Source organism: Cibotium barometz, chromosome 43 (assembly GCF_041138505.1).
Source record: "Cibotium barometz isolate CiBa-2024 chromosome 43, ASM4113850v1, whole genome shotgun sequence".
NCBI lineage: Eukaryota > Viridiplantae > Streptophyta > Polypodiopsida > Cyatheales > Cibotiaceae > Cibotium > Cibotium barometz.
In genome coordinates, this window is record NC_141088.1 from 2220669 (window position 1) to 2245510 (window position 24842).

At 47.2% G+C, this 24842-nt stretch overlaps 1 protein-coding gene across 4 annotated transcripts in view; it reads left to right on the forward strand.

Moving 5' to 3' along the window:
• Positions 1 to 24842, forward strand: part of LOC147613415 (FAD synthetase 2, chloroplastic-like) — a 92979-nt gene that overhangs the window by 10463 nt on the left and 57674 nt on the right. For 2 of the 4 annotated variants that reach the window (XM_086781347.1, XM_086781346.1), the window contains exons 2-4: positions 11532 to 11649; positions 11737 to 11888; positions 12169 to 12304. In XM_086781347.1, the coding sequence (XP_086637473.1) occupies positions 11543 to 11649; positions 11737 to 11888; positions 12169 to 12304 (395 nt within the window). In that variant the 5' untranslated portion in view covers positions 11532 to 11542. Of the gene's footprint in view, positions 1 to 2262; positions 2434 to 2539; positions 2636 to 11531; positions 11650 to 11736; positions 11889 to 12137; positions 12305 to 24842 lie in introns of those variants that run through there. The other 2 variants (XM_086781345.1, XM_086781348.1) reach the window with 2 other exon arrangements.

A 24842-nucleotide genomic window follows, 5' to 3' on the forward strand; every position in this document is an offset into this window, starting at 1 on the left:
TCTGTGGTTTATTTCTTGTATGCTGACAGTACCTCTGCTGGTTTGTTGGATGGTTTTCTCACAGATCCTTGGCATTTGGGACGTTCGGTAAGGCAAGGTTGTCCTCTCAGTGCTTTGCTTTATGCGATTGCTACTCATCCCCTGCTTATGTACTTGGAATCTTTGACTTCGTCTGGAAGATTGCAGGGCTTGAAATTACCCTCTGGGAAACATTTTATTGCACAAGCTTATGCAGATGATTCTGTCTTTATGCCCCGCAATCACCAAGATGATGTGGAACAAATTATGCATACTCTTCATTTGTTTGGATTGGCAGCAGGCCTCAAAGTGAATTTTCGTAAATCCAAACTACTGGCTCTGACTGAGTATGATTGGCATAAGCTGCTTTGGCCAGGCGAACTTATTCCTCCGAACATTATAGTTCGTCATTTGGGTTATCCGCTGGGTTGGACTGTATCGGCTACAGGGAAATTGGATTGGGTAGCCGAGCGCTTGCACTCCAAGTTACATTATTGGAAGTTGTCCACTTGGCCGCTTCATGTGCGTCTTAGAATTGTGCAATGCATTCTTGTAGCTTATGTGCAGTTTTATCTACCTTTGTTATATTGGTCTCAATCCCGCTTAAAGTCCCTTATGTCAAGTATATTGGCGCATTTCTGGCGCACTTCATCTCGTGGAAAGGGCCTCGGATTGTTATCCATGGACAAGTTATGCTCTCCTAAGCGCCTTGGAGGCCTGAATATTTTGGATTTGAGACGTCATGTTTTGGCTAGGAAAGCTATGCTTTTGCCAGTTTTGTTGGATCAGCAGCAACCCTGGACTCTCATGGTGTCCCATTTGTGTCGGCATATTGTCACGCCGTTCTATGGTCATTGGCAACCCACATACTGGGATCTTATATGTGGAAAACTTGAAGGACACATTCTAGGATGTCCTTTCACTTCTTCTCTCATTATTGATTGGAAGGAAGTTACTTCACATATGATATGGCATGGTTCCCGATCTTTGATGGGCAATTCCCTGCGGCTAGAGAGTTTGCATTGGAGTCGTGTATTTTCTTCCACTTTGGTTGACCGTTCACCTCGTCAGGCATATTTTCTATCTCAAAAAGGAATTTGTCAGATACATCAGGTGGTGGATGACACTGGTCAGGTTCTTTCCTTCTCTGTTGCGGCGGATCGTTTTCAATTGGGATCCCATTATTCTCATCTTTGGACAGAAATTCAGCGGATGATTGCTGATATTTCTCCTTTACCTCCCTTGAATGTGGATTCCCGTCTATCTGATTGGAATCTTGGAACCACTGCTATGAAATGTATTTCAGCTGGGACAGTTTATGCCCTCTTGCAATCGGATGCATGGATAGTCAGACATGGTAATCAGCTATGGTCTCTCTCCAAATCTTCAATGTGGTGGAAACGTACATTGTTTCGCATTTGGAAAAGTCATCTGCCTCTTAAAGAACGCCTGTTCTTGTGGCGCTGTTTGGTTGGTGCTCTTCCTGTTGGTAGCTTGTTACATGCACGTCATATTGCGCCTTCACGTTGTGTCCGATGTAAAGCTACTGAGGAGACTGTTCCACATTTACTATGGGGTTGCGTATGCTCCAGATCGTTCATTCGCCGGGTCTCGACTGCTCTTCGCCTTCGTTTCCCTTCGGGCATTTTTCACAGATGCTTTTGGCTTTTTGGGGTATTACAAGCATCACACTCTCAGTTTGCTGTATTTTTCAGCTGGGTCCGATTCTGGGTCTTTTGGACCATATGGCATGTTCGGAACAACCTCATGTTCCAAGCCAATGACATTGTTCCCTTCCATTACTTCAAGTTCTCGCTTGGTCATGCGCTTCATTTTGCTTATGATGCTGGGGACATCACTCTTGATGCTTATAGGATTTACTTTGATTGCTTCTAGGTAGTGAAGCCTATAGTTACTCTTCTTTTTCTGGGTTTTCCTCGCTTAGAGGTTTCCCACTTGTAAATAAAAAGTGTGGTCTTTTTGGTGGGTTTTCCTCGTTTTGAGGTTTCCCACCTGTAATTAATGACAGAAGCTTTACAAAAAAAAAAGTGTGTGTGAGAGAGAGAGAGAGAGAGAGAGAGAGAGAGAGAGAGAGAGATGGCCATGTGACAGCATCACAAAGAGCATATCAAACTGCACCAAATGCATCTTATCTGATTGGACGAGGTCCAAACTTACAAAAGTGATAGGGACCCTCAAGCTGCCTTTAGCTTTGATAGTATTGACCTTGAGATGTCTTACTAGAGGTAGAAAACACGAAAAATTGCCGAGGAGGTTAGTTTCAACTGTGTTGCGGATGGCTGTATGTTGGGCTTCGGTGCATCAACACTGTCAAAGTCGCTGGGTTGGCATGGTCAAGTGATCTACATGAAAATCCATCTATTGCTATGCCCCATGTTCTCATCCTAGAATCAGGTATACTTCCTCAGACGAATGCTAAATCTCAAAACTATATGATGGAGATCCATTTTCCAGTCGGGTGTTTGACACTTCACCTATGTGGGAACCTTCTTCTTTGCAGGATGTTGACACTTCAGCTCCTAAATGGGAATACACTCTTTGTCAAAGGAAGATACGCGCTAATGCTAGCGCTGTCATCATAGATAAGTTTGCTTCAGTGAGTTTGCTATGCTTACTAGAGTTTCTTTGAGTGTGGTGTGGCAGGCAAGCTCAATGCGTAGGTTTATTTTGAGATCTACCTTCAATTCACATAACTTTGCGAGTACTTTTCTTATAGGATGCATTTCACATGTTTATTCGATGGACATTATGGGATAAGGGCGAGGGCTTTGTCAGCAAAGTAGTGGAGGATATGCATTCTCTGTGACAGCTTGAACAGCCTGAGCGTAGGACTGTTTACGTGAGACAGGTCACTGAACATTATAAAGTAATGGGGAGGAGTCGAATGGAACATGTGCACTATTAATGGCAGCTTTGGCAACCCCCATGATGTAGGATCGTGTGGTTCACGTGTGGGACTTGATGACACACATTGTATGGCAGCAGAGATTGCACTTAATGGTGAGCCGGGCGGTAAGTGAAGACAAGATTTTTTTAAATCTCATATGTGAAGGTGCAAGCCTAGGCAAGACATTCTTAAAGGCATTATGAAAAGCTTTATGGTCGAAAGCACAGGAGGGTAGTGATGGCTGGTGAGTCTGAAGGATGTAGAAAGCAAGATAGAAAGAAAGATATATGAAATGTCTACAAAAGACCCAAAGGGTTCATGAGATCGAAAAGTAGTACAATAAATCCATGAGAATGCGAGTTATGGAAAAACTTGAAGGAGAAACTAGCTGCCTATGATGTGAAGATGTGAGAATGAAAAAATAATACATGATAGTCATGTGGCTGAAGCCTGTGATGTGGTATGAGTACATGGTAGTATACAATGGAGAGATGAGGGCCCATATCAATGACCACATGGTGACACTTCATGCACAGATCATGGTGGGACATCTTTGTTTTCTTGGAGGATTTGTGGGATCTGAAATTGGCATGCAGATGGGTGCCTTCTGTCAGGCTGAGGGCGCTGTAGGTGGAGTGTTCAGTCTAATGTGACCCTGGAGCCATGGGGGCTCCAGAGTCGGCAAGGTGTGCTGCGTGGTCAATTGAGTGGAGTCCTTGAGATCCCCCCCCAACCCCCCCCCCTCCCCTTCCTTTTCCCCCGCCCGCCACCACGCGTATCCCCCAAACTGCTCCTTGTACCACAGTAAAGAACTTGTGATGGAGGCATGTGGGGTATCTTGGATTGTGTCCTTGTGCTTTAAGTAGTAGGTCTCGGTGTCTCTGTAGCTTCATCAAGTAAAGCCCTAGGCATCACTGATTTGAGAAGTTCATGATTTTGGAGAGGGGACCAAACCCATCTTGAAAAAGGCAATGAAATCGCCCTCAAATCTCATAGTACACTGGGGCATTTGCATATTGAATGCTGCTTTGCTCAACCTCGAGGTGGCAGAGTTTGCAGATCCTGTCCTTTGGTACAAGGCCCTTGGTCCTTCTTGTCTCTAGTCAAAGGTGGTGTGATGAGACTCTGAGCTGGCCAATTGCAGTCCGCATGGCATGGAACGTGTGTTGGTGTAAATATTGAGGCCGTTGAATGAATCCATCATTTGTGACCCTCAAGAATTGATGTCATTATCCCAATTAATTGGTGATTAATTTGGAATGATCAAGTGGATCAAGGCCAATAATGTAACGCTTTGAGCAAAGGTTGGTGGATCAAGGCCTAGAGAGGCCATTATGCTCATATTATAGGAGGTTCATAAGGCATTTTGCCAAGATTGCCTCGCCATTACATGAGCTTACAAAGAAGAAAGCCACTTTCAAATGGACCCAAGATGAGCAGGATGCCTTCTACTAGCTCAAGGATGCTATCATACGTGGGCTTGTATTGATCATTCCGGACTTACAAAAGCCATTCACGATGGAATGTGATGCTTGTGGGAATTGCATAGGGATTGTCCTAAATCAAGAGGGTCATATAGTGGCCTATGAGAGCCGTAGATTGTATGATGCAAAGATCCATATGGACATTTATGAAAAAGAGCTCTTGGCTGTAATTCTTGCGTTGAAGATATGGAAGCATTATCTTCTTGGGGCTGAATTTATACTCAAAATTGATCACCAAAGTTTGAGGTACTTTTTATCTCAAACAAAGCTCTCGGAGAAGCAAATGAGAATGGCAAATTTTGTTACGACTCTGTGTTTTTTTCTCTGGACAACAAGCAGGTGGGCACGGGTACGGACACGGACAGTGTGAACAGGCCTCAGTTGGATATGAGAAGGAAACTCATAGATGATGGCTAGCCCAAGTGTGAAAGGGGACAAAAGGGAATTTTAAAATTTATAAGGTTTTTAAACCTTTGATGATTTTTTTTTTGAAGGCATGCGTTTTTGCTCATCGCTTTTGGCGTTTTTGGAGAAAGCGAATCGTCTCTTTATAAGGCGAAGGGTGGCGGAGCTGAAGGAGCAAGTCGCCGTGTGGATCATCTTGCATAGGGCTGCGTATGGTTGTGGGCGCCAGATGGACTACAGCCGGGCGTTGTTGCACGTATAGTCTATAATTGGCAGGTGTTGTTGTGCAAGTGTTTGAGCAGGGCACTGCTGTGCGCCTGGGCTGCAGCCAGCAAGCAGCGCTAGGCAGGCTGCGCATGGGCTGCAACCAGTAGAGGGCGCCAGGCAGGTTGTGCATATGGTTACCAGGCGGGTGACCAGGCGGCTACGAGGGTGCTGCGCACATGGGCTCCAGGGCGGCTGCGCACATGGGCTCCAGGGTGCTGCGCACATGGGCTCCAGGGCGGCTGCTGCGCGTATGGGCTACAGGTAGGCGGGCTACAGTCGGCTAACGGGTGCCAGGTAGGCTGGAGCCAGTCAGGGCAACCGGGCGGGTATCAGGTGGAGGCTCTCTATGCTAGGTGGTTGCATGTATTGGCACGTATGGGCTTCAGCCAGCAACGGGTGTAGGGCGGGAGACTCTCTACAGCCAGTCGGACAGCCAGAAGGATTGCAGGCGGTTAGAGAGGCGCAAGGGCTGAACAGCACACTTGACTTTCTCGGAAGGAGGCGAGCTGAAGGAGGCATGGAGGGGCTAACAGCCAAGGGGTCTCTCTCTCTCTCTCTCTCTCTCTCTCTCTCTCTCTCTCTCTTCGCGAGCAGGTTTTTGGCACTGTGATTGGATGGTGCATATGTGGGTTTATCTATCATGGAAACAGGACATTGGTTTTTCGAGAGGAAACAGGACTTTGGTATCGAGGAAACATGCCTATGGTTTATGGATACAGGTCTATGGTTTATCAGATACAGGTCTTTGGTTTCATGTGGAAAGCATGTCTTTGGATTCATGTGAAAAGGTTCTAGTTTTCTCGAGGTTACATGCAAGCTATGACTATAGGAAGGACATGAGGTTTGGTACAGCCCTACCACTGTTTGAGAAAGGGTTGTGGGATCCATGATAGAGATGGAGAAGACCTTTTCAAGCAAGGAGGTGGCGTACAGGTGTGCCTTCTCTATGGAATGCTTTGCTGTAATAACGAGAGTTTTTATTTGGAAGTCCTGGGTGAAAGCTTCGAGGGATCCTATTGGTAGAGGATTCTACGAGTTGTACTATGTACTCAAATTTTGTTCAAGTAAAGAAATACCGCAAGGGGTGCCACTGCATTTTGGGGCCAATTGGTGTCCTTGTATTTTTTTTGCAGGAGTACTCTAGCTCCCTTGTTTGTTTTACTTTTCTAGGTTCCCATGGGTGATGAAATGTTTTGTGTGGGAGTGTTTGTTTCACCGCCCGTCAGATTTCTGAAGGCCGGTTTCAAATTTCCTTTCTGTGTTCCATTTTCAGATTGTACACACTCTGGGAAAGAAGAATGTAGTGGGAGATGCCTTGTCCAAGTGGCCATATGTGGCTACCGTTTCAGTGGCCTCACATGGGGACTTGATTGCGATGCGTGATTTGTACCATTTGGATACTGATTTTTGGCATATTTGGGTTGATTTGATGGCTAGTCACACACATGCCTATGTGATCAAAGAGGGTTATCTCATGAAGGATAATTGTTGGTGAAGGATATGCGGCCAAAGGTTACGGTGGAATGTCACGCTCCCTCTTATGCTGGTCATGGAGGTATTTTACCCACGACACGCATGATAGAGAGAGATTTCTTTTTGCCAAACATGCGTAAAGACATTGAGGCTTATATATGCGCATGTATCACTTGCCAAAAGGTGAAATTTGATAGGCAAAAGCCTCTAGGTTTGCTTCAGCCTTTGCCTATTCCCTCACAGCCATGGAAAAGCATTACTATGGATTTCATTATGGACTTGTCTAGATCTCTGCAAGGGAATGATGCTATTTGGACCATTGTGGACAGGTTTAGCAAGCAAGCTCACTCCTTGCTAGTCAAGAAAACCATTAAAGCCGATCATATGGTGAAGCTTTTTCTTGCTCAGATATTTAAGCATCATGGTATCCCAACGCTCATCGTTGGGGATAGAGATCCCAGGTCTATGAGCCTCTTTTGAAGGGCTCTATTTGACAACTTGGATACTAAGCTTGATTTCTCATTAGCCTATCACTCGCAAACGGATGGTCAGAGTGAGGCTACAAATTCAGCTGTCTTGGATTTGTTTAAGTGTTATGTGGTAGATCAAAAGAGTGCATGGGAGAAGTATCTTCCACTTGTAGAGTTTGCCTACAATAACACGGTGCATGCCTCCATGGAAAAGGCCTTGTTTGAGATTATTTATGGCAGAGTGATGTTGCCACCCATTCTTAGCACAAAGGATGAGATTTTTGCAGTTGATGAGTATGTGTGTGATTTGGATGTCGCCTTTGCTTAAGTATGGACAGCCATTGCAAGGTCTCTAGACAAGCATAAGAGGATTGCCAATAAGCATAGAAGGGACATGCAAGTCAAGGAAGGTGATTGGGTATTGCTGAAATTTGAGAAAGCTAGGCTTTGGAAGAGGCCAGAGCGAGAGGGATCACACCGTAAGCTTTCTACTCGGTATTATGGACCCTTCAAGGTGATTGAGAAGATCAATGAAGTAGCTTACAGGCTTGCTTTACCTAGACATTGAAAGGTTCACAATGCCTTTCATGTGAGTCTTTTGCGGAAGTATGTGGGGCCAGATCCTGAGGAGCTTGTCATAGAAGATCCGCTAGAGGTTGATGAGCTTTAATCATTTCATCATATTTTTTATTAATTAGAATAATTTATATTAATTTAAGTTATAATGGAAACACACCCCATGGGCCTCTGTGGACATTGTGGAATTGAGCATTTGAACAAAGGTTCATGGATATGTGTATTACTAGACATTCACACTCACTTATAAATGGGTGGACAAGTCATTAAATGGGCACCTCGGATTTTAAAGTCATTCACACTTGTATTAAAAAGGGTGGATATTTTATTACATGGGCACCCCGTGAGTAATGGGTTTCATATACAATGGACTAGACACAATCAAATTTGGAAAGATGGTACAAAAGGGTTGTCGATCAGTTTTGGGCAACATACGACAGCTGATGTCATTTGTTTTTGCTAAATTTGCTGATGTACCTGCTGCTGTACTTGCTGCTCCTCTGTACTGCCCTGTACCAGCTATACCTGCAGAATAGTGTGCTGCTGCTGAAGTACCACTTTTACTGGCTGTACCTATTAAAGAGTGTCAGAGGGCAGTGGAAAGATGTAGACAAATGACAAAAACACTGAAGCTCCAAGAGAGAGATGAGAGAAAACAGCAAAACGCTGATGCACTAATCTCAAGAAATGAGTGGATACAACCAGCCTGTAGGCGAGGAGTGGACTGCGTAGGCAGAGGGCTGAAGGTGCTCACCAAGAATGATCAAGGAATGATGAAAAGTGAGGAAGAGGGCAGCATATATATACACTCCTATATGAGTTGGCCAGCTGCGTCTTAGGCTCCTACACGACCTGAGTGATAAACCCGTTTTTTTCTCCTCTGCTCCCTTGGTGGCTACGTTTTGGAGATCTACTTCATCACACAAATCAGCATTTTTCTGTTGTGTTTCTTCTACAATAGCACCTTGCTGCGTTTTTTTTCCCCATCCTCCTCCTCTCCTAAATCTGTATTCTGAAGCATGGCCATTGTGCCTTCATAATTCAATATATTCAATACTTTTCAGTTCCTAGCTCAAGTGTTGGTTCTCTCTTGGCTGTCTACTCTCTCTTGTGTGATCTCTATTTGCTTCCGCTTCATATTCACATATTCTCACATGGTATCAGAAATGTTCTGCTTCCACATATCAGACAAAGCACTTCTCTTGTCCATAGCCCTATTCTAGATCTTGGTCCGAGCACCGTACCAAATTATAGGGTGCCCGTGGCCGCTTGTATTGGATCCCCATTCCCAAAGCTTGTACACAAATTTCACAAGGCTTATGTGACATCTGTTGACATCTTTTGAAATCAATTATCCTCAACAGAGTAACAACCATATATATATATTCCAATGTATCAGACAAACAAAGACTAGATTCAACCAATCCAGAATCAATATATCTATTCATATCTCTTCACATGGCTTCACAAGTCCATATTTTCATAAGGAAATCCATATCATCCATACTCCTATTCCGGGAGTCCACAAAGCCATGCCAGACATGGGCACAAGAGCCAAACGTGTCTTGATAAAATATCAATGAGATAACGATATAAAAATCATAATCCATATGTATATCTTGGACATGGACACAAGAGGCAACTGTGTCTTGAAATACTTTATAGAAATCCATAATTCCAATTGTACTGGCCATATACTCATTGATACCAAAACTAGATATGGGCATAAGAGCCAATCATATCTCTATCCATAATCCAAGAGTATCAAAACAAATAAGTGTTGGTGTCGAATCCACCAACTCCTAGAAGGAACCCCTCGTTTCCCAATCCCCAGTGTCGCGTCAAACGCGTGCTACTCTTGATTGGCTTCCATGCATACACATGTGAACAATAGTCTAAGAAATAGAAGACTAGTTGATGGTGCATGTGGATGTAAAACCGGATTGTTTTGACAAGTCTTTTTTTTCCAAGAAAAAGATCTTCAATTAGTTAAAGAAAAATCAGCCACAAGGGACTAAGTAAAACCACGATGGGCTAGATACAAACTCGCCTCATATAAGGCTTACAGGAAGTGAATCTGGATTTAGTGGGAGATTGGTGGTGATGTTAAGGATGGTCGTGAAAAGGTGAGGTTGAAGGAGAGATGGGCATGGTTGGCTCCAAAGGGCCGGGTGGGAATGGTGAAGGCATGTATGAATGTTATTAAAGTTGGAGATCCCATCATGTAATCCACTGCACTCAACCCCTCCGCCATGTGGGAAGCGTGTGAGAGCTCCAGAAGAAGGCCAACGAGACATCTCGTTGAAGATGGCTAAGCCATGTGTGGTCCCGAGCCTGAGGAACTCTCTCCTTGATGTTGCAATGTCCCCTCTGTCCCGTGAGGTCTGTTGAATGCCAGTCTCCTCCGAGTCTATCTCTTGCATGGTCGGCTCCTGTGGTGTTGAAGTCCCCTAAAAGGAGAACTTCACCCAAGTGTGAGAACTCAATAATGTTTGCATAGAGGGGTAAAATTGCTCTCTCCTCTAGAATAGCATACGAGGAACTCCTAGGTGGGAAGTAACGGACTACAATGTGTATCATCTCTGCACTGTGACCTGTAACCTCACCCACACAAAGTGTGCCTTTGTGTCTCTGTGGACTATGGTGATCATGGGTTGTAGGTGTGTCCCGAATAGTATCGCCACTCCACCAGATCTGCGTACTCCACCGCACGTGCATGCTTGCTCTTGGTAGGTAGATGCCCACTCATAGCCAGAAATGTGTAGTAGCCCTCACTCTGGGCTCTGGTGGGTCTTTGTGAAGAAGATGATGTCCCTCTTTGTAAAACTTCCCTAAGTCCCCCAATGTCTGACCATAGTATCCCATTGCAGCTCAAAACTGCCAGCTCGAGGTGTATGGCCCCATAGACCCCGCGTCCCTATTTGGGACGCCACTTTGTGATGATGACTCACCCGTTTCTGTATACTGCCCACTTCCCCGCCGCCTTGTGGGTCTCGTGCACTTTGGGCATGTTCGCCCATTTGTGCTCTACCTGGGTTGGGGTAAGATCCTCCCCTAGGTATATCTTCTCCCCTCGGAGAGCTGTCCATGGCCTCTCGGCTAGCAAGGTCTGGGAATTTCAAGATGAGGGGGCGCTCCTATGAGGTATCCCGTCCCACATGCCATGTGTCCACATAAGGGGTCCCTTCCATGCCAAGTTTCTTGCATAGGGCCTTCCTCCTCTTCTCCTCTTCCAAGGTCCCTGGGGGGTGGGTGGCGGGTGTTTTCTCACCACTTCTGTCCATTCTTTCTCTACTTCTTTCTTAACTACTACGTCCCACCCTTTCTCCATCTCCTCCTTCGTGGCCGCTAAACCTTCTTGCAGTTTGTTTTTTAGACTTTCAACCTCCGAGGCAAGGGAGGGATTAATTTCCCCTTCTTCCTTCATCTGTGCTTTGCATACATGTAGCTCCTCCTTCAGGTCTTCAACTTGTGCTTTCTACTTTCCCAATTCAATCGCATGGGCTTCCTTGAGCTCTTTAATTTCCCTATTCTGTGTATCTTCCTGGCATATCAAGATGTCCTTGATAACTTTCAGCCCATCCCATCTTTTGCCCATCCGCCTAGGGGGTGCTTCTCTGGCTTCTCCGAGCTAGCGAGCATGTGTTTCTCCATCTTGTCAATGATTATATTGAGAGAGAGAGAGAAAAGGAGAGAGAGAGAAATTAAGTGTCTACTAAAGACCCAATGGGCCTATGAGACCAAAGTGATACAATAATGTCCATGGCATATCTCATCATGGAATGGAAAATAAAACAGAAAGAAAACATATCTCATATAATTTCAGAAGAATTATGCTTGTGCATTTGCACGACATTCTCTAGTTGCCTCATTTACAAAAATGGCTGAAGTTCTTGACATAATAAAATGCCATTTGTTTTTGTACTGCAGAAGCTGGAGCAATGGCATTGGCGTGTATGATGTACATTCTTCCATGCTCGCCTGGCTTTGCCATCCAGTCAAGCTTATTAAACCATTTGCAGATCTTGGATTTTGCACCTCATCCAAGGTTGGTCATGCATTGAAACTTGTCATGTAAGTGGGTCTGACATCCATCTGTGGCAGCTCATACTTCACTGATACTTGTGTCTTGTAGGCTGCAAAGATGTCTGCAGCTCAAAGAATCTAAGCTGAGGAACATGATGGAAGTCGTGAGAATAGTAGGAAAGCATAGCACTGACCATGAAGCCAAAGGTGGGCAAGAGAAGTTGCTCGTTAATAATGGACCAGAGGGAAAATCTGTTGCTGGTAAGTCAGTCTTCCGTTTGATTGGCTTGTTTAACTGAAAGACAGTGATGTTCCGTTCATGCCCAAAGCCTCGCTTAGGAAAAGGGTGAAAGCTTACATCTGAGGTGTCATGCTTCATGTAAGAGGTGTTTAATGAGTAGTTGTCTGTGCATGTGATCCACCTCTCAGGTTGTGAGCTTTCATAAGTGTCTATAAATTTTAAAAAGTAATTAAGGTGTAAAGAGGAGTTTAATTCAACAGTCATAACAGGGCCTTAAACAGGATCCTGGAAAATTGGCAGGGAGTGTTGTGGCACTTGGAAAATTTGATGCTTTGCATGTTGGACATCGTGCCCTTGCTGTCCAGGCCTCAAAGATGGGCCCTCCCGTTCTTCTATCTTTTACAGGAATGGCTGAAGTTCTGCAATGGGAAAAGAGGTAATTATTCTCTAGTCTTACAGTAGTAACTTGCAGATCCCATGCGATTTCTGCATATCATTAAGTGATTATGCAATTAATGAGCATCATTGAATGATAAATGTTAAGGATGTTTTGACTCTGTTCACATGTTCACCTACACACGGACTACACTGCTTGTCATTTGTGTACATGTGTGTGTGTGTGTGTGTGTGTGTGTGTGATGTGCATGCACATGGGCATGCTTAATCCCCAGGCTAATTCCTGATTTGGAGATAAACACATTTTAGACATGATTAGGGTCTTGTCAGGCACTGGAACTGTTCTAGGTGGACAGGTATAAAGTTGGCCAGGTGTGGAGAATAGGTCTAGATTTAGGCTTTTGTTATCCTTTTGGGAAGGCCAAAGGCTGCAGATAATGTACCTTTTTGTACTATATGAATATACTGAATACACAGCCATCTCTCTCTCTCTCTCTCTCTCTCTCTCTCTCTCTCTCTATTTTGTATATGCTGATTGTTCTTGCATACAATGTTCCGGTCAGATCATGTGTTCCAAGAGCCTTTTAAAAGGCATTGGCCTTGTTCTTTGTTAGGTATCTTCCCACAAGGTGGGATAGGTCTAGATTTAGGCTTTTGTTATCCTTTTGGGAAGGCCAAAGGCCGCAGATAATGTACCTTTTTGTACTATATGAATATACTGAATACACAGCCATCTCTCTCTCTCTCTCTCTCTCTCTATTTTGTATATGCTGATTGTTCTTGCATACAATGTTCCTATGCAGTACTTAGGGCTGAAAGAAGACTCCCAGAGCTTCTGCATGTTACATTGGTATCAGAGCTTCAGGCTGATTGTCAGGGAGTGTTGCTGCCCATGTCCCACCCACCCTTGATGCATTGCACATGGATGAAACCATTGCCCGTGTCTCGAGCTTTTGGTGGCGTGGTGACCATGCAATATTGTATCAGCATCAGGCTCAGCTATGCTAAGTGCTGTTGGTGTCCCATAAGAAGTGCATAGGTCCAAGGAGAGAAATGCAGCTTGTGTCAAGGCCTAGAAGCTGGTTGGTGTGAGGCAAACCCAAGGGGAGGGTTTCATGAGAGCACGTAGCCAGTTGGGGCTGCCCGAGAAGCTTTTATGGAGAACTCCAAGGGATGAGGTTCATCCAAGGGGTGGAGCCAAGGGTGCCAGGAGAAGTTTCAAGAAGAAGGATCCATGTTTGTGTTTAGGGATAGGGCAAATAGGCAAGGGGACAAAGTGGAACAAATGCATAGATCTCTACATGAGATTTGGAGTGGATTTAGAGACCTAAGGCAAGGTTTTTAGTGAAAAGGTTACCAAAGGGAAGGATGACAAGTATGGGAGATAGGGGATGATGACAATCATCCAGGGTCAAAGGTTGGAATCCCGTCATCAAGTTTAGTAGAAGGGGATGCCACGTGCATGCTTAATCCCAGGCTAATCCCTGATTTGGCCAGTAGATGAACACAATTTTAGACATGATTAGGGTGGTCTTGTCGGGCACCGGAACCGGTCCAGGTGGACAGGTATGAAGGCGGCTAGGTGTGGAGGGCCTTTTATTGGTGGTTGGCAGCTTTTAGCATTATTTGTCCAAGGGACCTGGCCAACCAGTAGTCGGCCAGGTCATTACGTGCTCCAACAGGGGTGATGCAGTATGCCTAGGCATGTTCTTGATGGAGCTCAAATGCCATAGAGAGGCAGTATTGAGGTGGCCCTTCGAGAGACAGACTCAGCAAGACTCATCTCAGACTATCATCACAGATTTCTTTGAGATACACCCCCATTTATAATGCGGGCGAAATGTCCTGGCCCCGAGCATCACGATCCTCCTTCCGCGAGATGCAAATCCAGGATGCTTTCCGATGCCATGGCAGACTCCCATCATAGAGGCCAGACATCCTTTCAGCCATCAGGATGTACTGGCTGAGGATGGTATCACTGTCAGCTGATCGTTGCGAGGCTCCCTCTCACACAGCGCCATATGTGCTTATATCACAGGCATTGGCAGCAATTGTATTTTTCTTTCAGTTCTTTTCTTTCCATGGCAGTATTGTATCACCTTTGGGTCTTTTTGTAGACGTTAATATTACTCTCTCTCTCTCTCTCTCTCTGGGGTCTTTTTATCTCCTGGAGATCCGCAGGCTCAGAGAGTCCATTATCAGGAGCAGACGCCCGACTGGCAGGGAGTCCACACAGAGACAGATTACGGACTTCTTTAGAGGGCTACCCGGGAGGGGACAGTCGACCAGCAGGTGGCACCCCGTGTGGGACTCTAGTTGAGAGAGCTATCCAGTCGGGCAGATCTAGACACCTGAGGGTTTGCAGATCCTCACATCGGAGACGGTGCTTACACCGGAGGATTCAGAGCATCATTGCGAGACATCGGGCTCGTCCGACCAGGCATCTCACTATGGCAGATATCCAGGCCATCCGGCAGAGACCCATGCTAGAGCTCTTAGGATGATTACGACTCCAGCCATATACTGTTGTACTCACTGTCACTTTTGTACTCCCCCATATTCATGTATTCATGTATCCATGTACTCATGTATCCCATTTTGACTAGTAGCATTAGCTCCCCACTCTCCCTAGTTGCTACTTCCGGATGCCCCCTACTGATGTATTGTGGGGCTAGATACTTACCTTCAGTTCTTTCTTTTCTTTTCCAGACAGTGTATCAGATGTCACATGGTTGTAACTTTGGTCTCATAGGTCACTTTGGCCTTTTGAAGACGTTAATATAACATTTCATTTCATTTCATTTCTCTCTCCCTCCCTCCCTCCCTCCCTCCCTCCCTCCCCGCACTTCATCGCCTGTGAAGAACATATGTAGCTCAACAACGACAGGCAACCTCGTCCACAGTAAGAGCATGATACCAGGCCATGCCCACCCGTTAGCCTTGGAGATGCCTTGGTAGTGTCTCATGATGAGGTTACATTCAGAAGATCCTTGTGGATCTCTCCTTTTCATGCTTGGTTTCTCTCTAGGTTTAACCTCTTTTGTTATTTCGTCTTTTAGTTTTATACATGTCACTTGCAATATAAAAAAACTGTCAGATCATCATTTTATTACTATGGTCTCATAGACCCAAGCTTGGACTATCAGATCTTGGATGGCTAGTGGAGCAGGTCACAGGTGGGAGTATGACAATCTTCGGAACTGATGGTTGGAATCTCTTGAACACATGGCTATGTGATTGCCATGGAATCAACTCCCTCTCCGTTATTAGCATCCATGTAGTATCGATAGTATGTGGTGCTAGGATTTTCTTAGACGTGTCTTCACAAGCCTCTACACAACAAGAATAATAAGATCTCTGGGAGTTATATTGGGGTGCAGAGGCAGGATGGCTCTTACAACTTCCGGTCATGAGCACCCTTGACTAATAAATGCCCATTACTAAGCAGCAGGGCCAATTGGTCTGGTCAGCCCAGTACTGCTGCATAAGGGTGACACAAAAGTCACACACTTTCTCATTAACCATGTAACTATTTGTCCTCCAAGCTCTTTTCACATGATAGAACTCATGCCCGGACACATGGAGAGGATGATGGACACATGGAAACAAGGTCTCGAATGTTGGCATTGGAAAAAGCATCAGTCTTGGTCAAAAAGCAAAAGTCAAACTTTGTTGACCAAAAAGCTGAGGGTGCCATTTGAAAGAGGACATCGAACTGGATCAAAAAGCTAAAAGTTGCTTTTTCAAAACGCAGCTCCAGGGTACCAGCCGCCTCTACTGCAGCTGCCACCAAACGTTGCCTGCACAGCCAAACAAAGCCAACCGCCACATTGACAGCAGTGCCACCACCAGCAGTGCCTTTGTCTGCCGATGAGCATCGCCGCCAAGAGTGCCACTGCCCTGTGTCGCCTCTGTTTGCAGCACCCGTCTCCACCTTGTGTATTGCTTGAGCATCGCCAACCTATCTAAATCCCTATGGAGGGGAGTTACTTCGTGGAAGACACTTTCTCATTATTTTGGTGTAAAGCACTCCTGAGATTACCTTTGTCCGGATTGAGTGTAGAAGAGCCTTGTGGATATTTGGGAACATCCCAGTTTGATTCAAACATTGGATTTTGGTACTAGCCCGGTGTAAGTCTCTTGTGGGTCATCCTTGTGGTGAGCTCGGCATCAGTTATCTTGTGCCTCGACATCGACCTCGGGCCGACCTCAAGATCGACACTTTTGTTTGATTTTGTATTCATTTGTTGTATTGGTCTTGGCTTGGAAAAGCCCGTAGATTGTTCCTGAAATAAATTCTTGAAGAGGGGACGGGGCTTGTTCCCTGCAGCGTGGTGTACCGTGTGAAACCCCTATTCCCATCTCTCTCCCCCTCTTTTCTCTCTCTATCTTTATCTTTTGTACACGTGGTTGCATCTGTGTCACTGCACGCTCCGTTGGGCTTACAGTGGTATTAGAGCAAGGATTTCTCTTGAAGCAATCTTTTCCGAGGTGACAGAACCATGTTGAGAGTTGAGGGAGACCAAGGTCCTCAAGAAGGGAACAACTACGAAGCCAACCGAGAACATCAAGGAGGGATCCAAGGCTGCCAATCTCTCTCATGAGACCACAGTCATGACATCAGCTGAATATCGAGACGTTCAAAAGTTCAAAAAGTATCTTCAAGAAGAAGAGTTCCTAGCTTGGAGAGCCAAGAAGGAACAAGACTACAGAAGAGCTTAGATGTTTGAAGATTTTATATCAGACCAGGCCACTGAAGCTGAAGGTGTGGAAGCCGCCAAAGCATATTTACGAGGTAAAGGGGTTATCATTGGAGAAGAACCATAGTAATAAAAAAACCTGTTTCTAGCTTTCGAAACCTCGAAACCTCGAAACGGCTTTTAAAAACCTCAAAACCTCTCCAATAACTGAGTTTCGTCCAAATTACAGGTTTTGTTTTATTTTTCTTCCCTAATTTTTATAGGATTTTTAAAAATTTTCTCTCTTCTATATCCTCCTCATCACCTTCTTTCCCTCTTCTTCTCCTACCTCCCTCCTTCCCTTTTCCATCTTCTGCTACTTCTTTCACTTTTACTCCTCCTTCCTTCATTCTCTTCTTCTCTCCTCTTCTACTTCGTATTTATACTTTATGAAATCATTGATTTTTTGAAACCTCGCGGTTTCTTAGCCAAGGGACGAAACCTTTCAAAAGGAAACCCCAAAAACCTCAAAACGAAAAAAACCTCAAAACATTTCTTGTGACTATGAGAAGAACCCAAAGCCACCTGATCCATGGCTCATGGAGGACAGAGAGAACCGCCCCTAGACTCGCTCTATCATATGCAGCCTCCTCAGGCCTAGCAAAAGAGAAGAAGGCAAAAGAGCCTTCAACCGGCAAAGTGGACTTCAAGCCAGGAGAGAAAAGTGTAAAGTTTGATACCTTTTATGGAAAGTGGGACACCCAGAAAGCCCTATCCTTCATCAAACAATTTGACGCCGCCTTTGGAGGAGATGACTTGTCCGAAAAGTCCAAACTCTGCATGGTCCGTATGCACTTAAAAGATGCCGCCTTGAATTGGTGGCTAAAAGTGGTCCAAGATGGGATCAAGCCTACTTCATGGACCGATTTCAAAAGCATGTTCAACAAAAAGTTCCTTCCCGTAAACTTCGAGGCAGATGTTCAAAAGGAATGGGATGAGGTAAAGCTAAAGGCAGAAGAAAGTGTGGCAACATATCTTAATAACTTTTTAGCCGTCTCATTGAAGTTTACCTTATATACCCCTATCCCACCACTAATGGAAATGCGAAAGTTTGTCAATAGATTGCAACCAAAGCTTTTGCAAGCAGTCTATATGGCGGGACCCAAAACCTTGGAAGAAGCCCAAGACAAAGCCTTGCAAGGCGAAGCTCTATATATGCCTTGGATGGTGGGTAAATCAAAGAATGAGAATCGAGACTCATCCCAAAAGAAGAAGTTCAAAGGAGGATCTCAAGCAAGGAACGAGCCACAAGAAAAGAAAAAGAAGAATGAGGATAAACCCCCATTGCACCAAAAGAAGCTATCCTGCAGGCAACTCGAGGAGTATGTTAAAGAAGGTAAATGTTTCCTATGTGGAAAGAAAGGACAAATGACTGCAAAATGTCGTGATAAACCAAATCAAGAAACCAAACCGCCCCAAAGTAATGCATTACCTAAAGAACTCCAACATCAAGATGACACACAACCAGAGAAGAGGCAACTTTTCAAAGCTTGGGGCAAAGTGGCAAACCAACCAGTACTTATCCACTTCGATAGTGGTGCTACCTATCACTACATCCATCCACGAGTGGTTGAAGCCATGAATGTTCCTCCGGATAGGTTCAGAACTCCTATTACATCATGCATTGCTTTTGAAGGAATGTTAGCCGAGGTGACTCCTATTTTGGGAAAGCTCCGCTTACAGATTGGAGATTGTGTGGATCATGAGAACTTTGTTGTTGGCAAAGTTGGACATTGTGATGTGATTTTGGGTATGCCCTGGCATAAGAAGATAGACCCGGGCATGGATTGGGTTGGAAATAAGATTAGGTTTCCTATTAAAGGCAAGAATGTAACTTTTGATGTAGGAGTTGAGGGGAATTCTATTCCACTCATCAGTCATGTACAAGTTCCTAAAGCAATAAAGCAATCTATTTCATCGTACTTGATATACGTAAAAGATGCTAAGGAATATACGTAAAAGATGCTAAGGAATCTGAGAGTGATGAGTCACTCTCAACTCTTGATCATGAAAGGAAGGGTTTCCTAAAGAAGTATGAAGATTGTTTTGCAGATACTCTTTCAGGAGAGCTACCTCCAAAATGTCCTAATAAACCAAATCAAGAAGCCAAACCGCCCCTAAAGTAATACAGGCTTCATTATGGTTGAGTCTGCCCTGCATCTCCGAAGGTTTGACATAAATTCAGTACGAAGGGCTTTATGTGAATATATGCTCTGTGTGTGTGTGTGTGTGTGGATTGCGTGTGGAGTGTGTGTGAGAGCATATCTTGATACAGAGTTCTACACCCACTATTGGGCACTGATGACGTTAGTGGGGATGTCGTAGTATCTAGTCCATACTATGCATAGTGGAGTTGATAGTTATATAGTCTTGTGGGTTGACTACCATGAGTATATGACATGCTCGTTCCTAAAAGGTGAATTTAGGCATGTTCTTGGATTCATCTAGGTATATATTACCTAAAGAACTCCATTATCAAGATGACACACAACCAGAGAAGAGGCAACTTTTCAATTGAATGATGGAAATAATATTTCGAGCACCTAGAAAGTTTGCAGCTACTTTCTTTGATGACATTATTGTGCATTCAAAGAACGAAGAAGAGCCGTATAGTCGGCACTCGCCCCAGGAGAGGGGAGATCCGGGATCTTCTCCAGGCCCGCCTTCTTGCAGATGTGGGCAAGATCTTGGATGTACAGCTACTGGGCCGTGGACATTACCAGATCGAGTTCGAGACCGCCGAGAGCGTGGCCAAGGTCCTTGCCATGAGTCCCCTTGACATCAGGGGTGCTCGGGCTTTCTTCAGACCTTGGCAGCATGGCTTTGACCCAGCAGCGGCTGAGCAGGGAGAGGGCCTTTTTCATGTTACAATTTGCTTCCCTGGACTCGACCGGGAGTATCTTCCGCTCCTCTCTAGGCTATGAGCATTGGTGGGCTCGGTACTAGAGACTGGCCCCACAGCAGCTTTAGTGGTGGCCAGAGCAGCTGGGCTACCTTCGGTCAGAGTTTTGGTGTCTAACATCTCCTCCCTTCCTAAGGTCATTCAGCTACCTAGGATAGGGGGGGGATGGATTGATCAGAGAGTGGAGTTCTCGGGGCTCCCGAACCAGTGCTTCATTTGCAGGCAAGTCGGTCATCTGGCCAAGGCCTGCCCTCGCAGGAGACCCCGACCCTCACCACAGCAGTAGGCCCCTGATGGCCCGCCCACAGATGCGGCTCGGCAAGTGCCTCTGGGACACCTGCTCAGGCCACAGAGACCTCGGAGTGGCAGCCTGGACAGGGGCGCCACTAAGGGAGACAGCCACAGCAGCACGCCCAGAGACCGCTGCAGCAGCAGCAGCCACAGTCTCAGCCTCACTGGGTTCCCGTGAGGAACAGCTTTGCTCTGCGGCGTCCCCGCTCCGGTTTCGGCAGCGGCTCCCTCTCCACCCCCCTCGCCCCCCCCCCTCCCCCCCCCACCCGCCTCACCTTCCCAGGAGGCCCTGGCAGTCCCCTGGCGTTCACCTGTAGTCTGGAGGGCGCTGAGCACCGACCTCGCTCGAGCACCTTAGAGGAGGTCTACCATGCCGATTCGGGCTTCACGGATATCATCTATCCGCAGTCGGCTGAGTCGCCTCGGCATTAGACAGCGCTCGGAGGCTTTTGATTACGCCTTCACACGGCTTTTTGGAACAGAGGGCCCCCATGAGCCAGCACCCATCCGAGTTCATGTAGTGATACCTCCGGCCCGCGGGGAGGAGGCACTAGATTCAGCGGTGGCCTTCTCGTTCCCTCTTTGTGGCCCTTGCGACCGGGAGTGGACTCTAGAGCTCGCTCTTAGCACTTTGAAGACTCAGGCAGTTGAGTTTTCTCATCATGTGAGCGATCTGGAGGTGACAGATGTGATAGGCCGACTATGGGAGTTGGCTCATTTTTTCTTGGATCTCGGGAGTGTGGATGCCTCAGGGATTCGTCATTTGGTCGTTCGCGTAGTGGCAGATTTAGCACGCGACCCTGGATATGTATGTATACACAAGGTTGCTTTGTCAGAGCGGGAGGCAGTCGCCATGGGCCACAACCCCACTGGCGCCTGATCTGTGATTCTTGCAGTACACCGGGTGGGCAGATTCGCAGCCGCTCGGATGGGGACTACTCTCCATCCAAGCCGCTTGCGAAGGCCCGCCGTACGGCTGAGACAGCATCCACCTCAGCAGGTCATCCATGAGGATCATCTCATGGAATGTACAGGGCCTTGGCGGAGCACATTTTATACGCTATCGTGGTTGCTTGAGGCAGGAGCTTCAGAGATGCCTGGTTGGTGGCAGCATTGATATTTTGATGATGCAGGAGCACCACTTGGGTGAGAGTAGGATCCGGAGATATGGTTCGGTGATGCCTGGTAGATGGGACACCTTTTGGTCTGCAGGGTTTGGTCCTTTGGGTGGACAAGGAGGAGTATGCATGGTCATTGCAGATGTATGGCGGCAGGCCATTGTGGATCGAGGGATCATTGTGCCTGGTAGAGCACAGTATGTCATTCTGAGGATGCATGACGAGCTATTGGGCGTGCTCAACGTCTATGCGCCCAATCATGCTAGTGCCAGAGTAGAGTTCTGGACTCAGGTTATGGATGCATTGCCAGAGGCCGCACATTGGTGTGTCGGGGGAGACTTCAACATGCTGGAGGACCCGGCCGATAGGGTGGGAGGCAGTCATGTTACAGTGCACGACACGGAGCCTGCAGCTTGGGACTAGTTTTGCATGTCACTGAGGATCACTGGTGTATGGCAGCATGGGGCCTTCTCCCGTTCTCAGGACAGTCTTAGTTTCTCTTAGTCGGATCGTCGGCAGGGAGAGACTAATCTATCACGGATTGATCACTTTTATGTGGGCGACTGGTTAGGGGAGCGAGGGGGCTCCGTCAGCATTCTCGCTGGCACCTCATTTTCAGATCATGCGCCAGTTATCTTGACATTGGAGGAGAGGACACGGGAGCCCAGCTTGCAGTTGAGGATCCCAGAGAGGGTACTTACAGATCCGAGTCTCGCTGAGGACATTGAGAGGATCTGGCATGATAGTCAGTGCTCTGACCAGGATGCAGCAGGCCAGTGTGCCCAGGGTCTCATGGAGCTTAGCTCTTTTTTGCACGCTACAGCTTTGACACGATTGGGAGAGATTCGCGAGCGGGAGCATCGGCTGAGACGCTCCAAAACATACTGAAAGCCCCTGCGGAGGCCTGGCCCCAAAAGGTCCCAATAGCGCATAAAAAAGGTCGGCGTCAGTCCATCCTCCCCTGGGCAACTATGTCGCGGCAGGACCCTCAAGGCCTCAGCAAGCTCAAGCTCTGAAAGAGGCGCACCAAGAACTGTACGCATACGATCTGTGACCCTCCTCTGCACATGGGCCCACACAGTCTGCCTGCAAGCATCTCGATCCTCAGTGGCTGGCTCCGCTGAAAGCAGGTCTCTATAGAATGTCGTGGCAATGGCTCTGATCTCCCCGGGCTCAGTAGCTACCGATCCATCCGGTCTACCAAGCCGCCGGACTCCTGCTCGAGCATGGCGGGGTCCAGTGATCTCAAAAAACTCCCCAGTCACTCTATCACCAAGCTGCGTTCACTGAGAGGCCTGACGACGATAGTAAAACTCATGTCCCTACTCCTCTGCCTCTCTAACCTCCTGGCGTGCCTGGCACAGCTGTGATGCCACCCACTCACATGCAGGCTGCTGCTCCTGAAGGCGCTGTAGCGAAGCAAGGCAGACACTAGGGTGATGCCACAGAGCTTTTCAGAGGGCTTGATCTTTCTTATCCCCAAGGGGGAGGGAGTATCAGATGATATTCGGCATTGGAGGCCTATTACGATCCTCAATACTGTCTACAAGGTCTTAGCAAAGGCCTTGAGTTTGAGGATCCAGCCCTTCCTGGGGGAGTTGATTCATGCCACCCAGACAGGATTCGTCAAGGAGCGCAGTATCCTTGACAACATCTTTACTTTCTGGGAGGCGACGGCCCGAGCTAGATTTCTTGGCGAGGACTTGGTCGTGATGCTTCTCGATTTTGAGAAGGCATACGATAGAGTTGATTGGGGTTTCTTAGGGGGCACTATGCTTCGCCTGGGCTTTGAGCCAGGATGGATCAGAGGGGTGGCGGCTCTGTATTCCACAGCTCGTAGCCAGGTGTTGATTGCAGGAGGACGGGGGCCGAGTTTTGAGCTGACCAGATCAGTCTGTCAGGGGTGTGCCCTCGTCCCTTTTCTTTTTCTCTTCTTTGCGGAGGCTATGAGCATGTATTTGACGGCAGAGGAGGTTGGTTTGAGAGGACTCCAGCTCCCAGTCCGGGGGGAGGACCTGCTCGATGCTGAGTTTGTAGACGACACGGGCTTATTTTTGCATGGCCAAGAGGCCAATCTTCTTCGGGCAGAGCAGTCGCTCCAGGTTTTTAGTGCAGCTTTGGGAGCATTGATCAATTGGCGCAAGACAGTGGCCTTTTGGATCAGTAGTGCTCCCACTCCGGCATGGAGCTCGGACCCCGGTTTTAGATGGATTCCTCCTGGCACAGCAGTGCGGTATTTGGGATGCCAGATTGGACTAGATTTGTCACCTGAGCAGCAGATTGCCCCGCTTCTTCTGAGTATTCGGAAGAAGCTTTTGTATTGGAGTGCAGCTCGACTATCCTTGGCTGGGAGGGTGGTGGTGGCAAATCAGGTGCTGTTAGCGACCATGTGGTACATTACGTCTTGCTGGATCTTCTCGAGCTCTTGCATCAGCCAGGTACAGAGGCTGATCAGGAACTTTCTTTGGTCTGGGCGGGACGGGCAGCCAGCTCGGGCAAAGGTTGCATGGGCAGTTATTACACTTCCGTTGGCTCAGGGAGGCTTGGGCATTATAGATCCAATCGATCAGAGTAGAGCCTTATTGGGGAAGCTTATTGTTCGGGGGATGCTTCCAGGCGCTGAGCCTTGGAAAGAGCTTCTCTTGCAGTGGCTGCAGGCTCGGGCTCCCCCAGCAGGGGGCACTTGGGCACCAGAGATTCGCTGGATCTTCATAGAGATGAGGAGGACAGGCCTCAGTAGAGGATGGGAGGACAGATTTGCTTTGAGCATCCTGAGAGCTTGGGAGCTGCTGAGACCGGGGCTCTCTCAGCGACCTCCTTCTTGTGTTGAGGAGCAGGCCAGACAGTCGCTCATCTGGAGCCCAGTGGTTCGCACAGAGCAGGGTATATGCTGGGTTCTCGGCCTCGTCTACCCTGTGGACCTTTAGCGGCAGGCCCAGCACGTAGTTTTGGAGACTGGCAGGCCTTCTGCAGCCTACCAGAGGAGATCCAGGTGGAGAGGCTGAGTCACTTCAGAGGGGGGTTGATTATGAGGGATGATATTCTTCAGGAGGCACTCACAGAGGAGTGGTTCACGCCTTTCGAGCTAGTGGCCCCACGGTGGATGGGAGCCTTTACACAGTTGGAGACCCTGATTGCTGTCAGAGCTTGCGCTGAGGATGGCAGATGCCTCTACTATGAGATTCAGGATGAGGGCAGACTTCAGAGAGTGGAGGTGGAGTCGCCTTTGGTTGCAGAGTGCACCTTTCAGAGGATACGGGTAGTGGCCGCCGCTTCTCGGAAGTGGCATATTGACCCCGACCTTGCAGATGTGCTCCCGGATTGGCGCATATGGGCATATGCAGCGCGCCCCTTGGCCCGGCTACAGTGGGACCCTGGGGAGTACGAGTGGCATGATCCTTATGCATCCCTTGAGGCCACAGAGATCACCTTTTTCCAGTATAGTGTTCGGCTGGGGCGGCATATTTTGGCGGCGAGGAGGATGGTCTCTCCAGCTGCAGCGGGGCATTGGCGGCTCTACAGGGACTC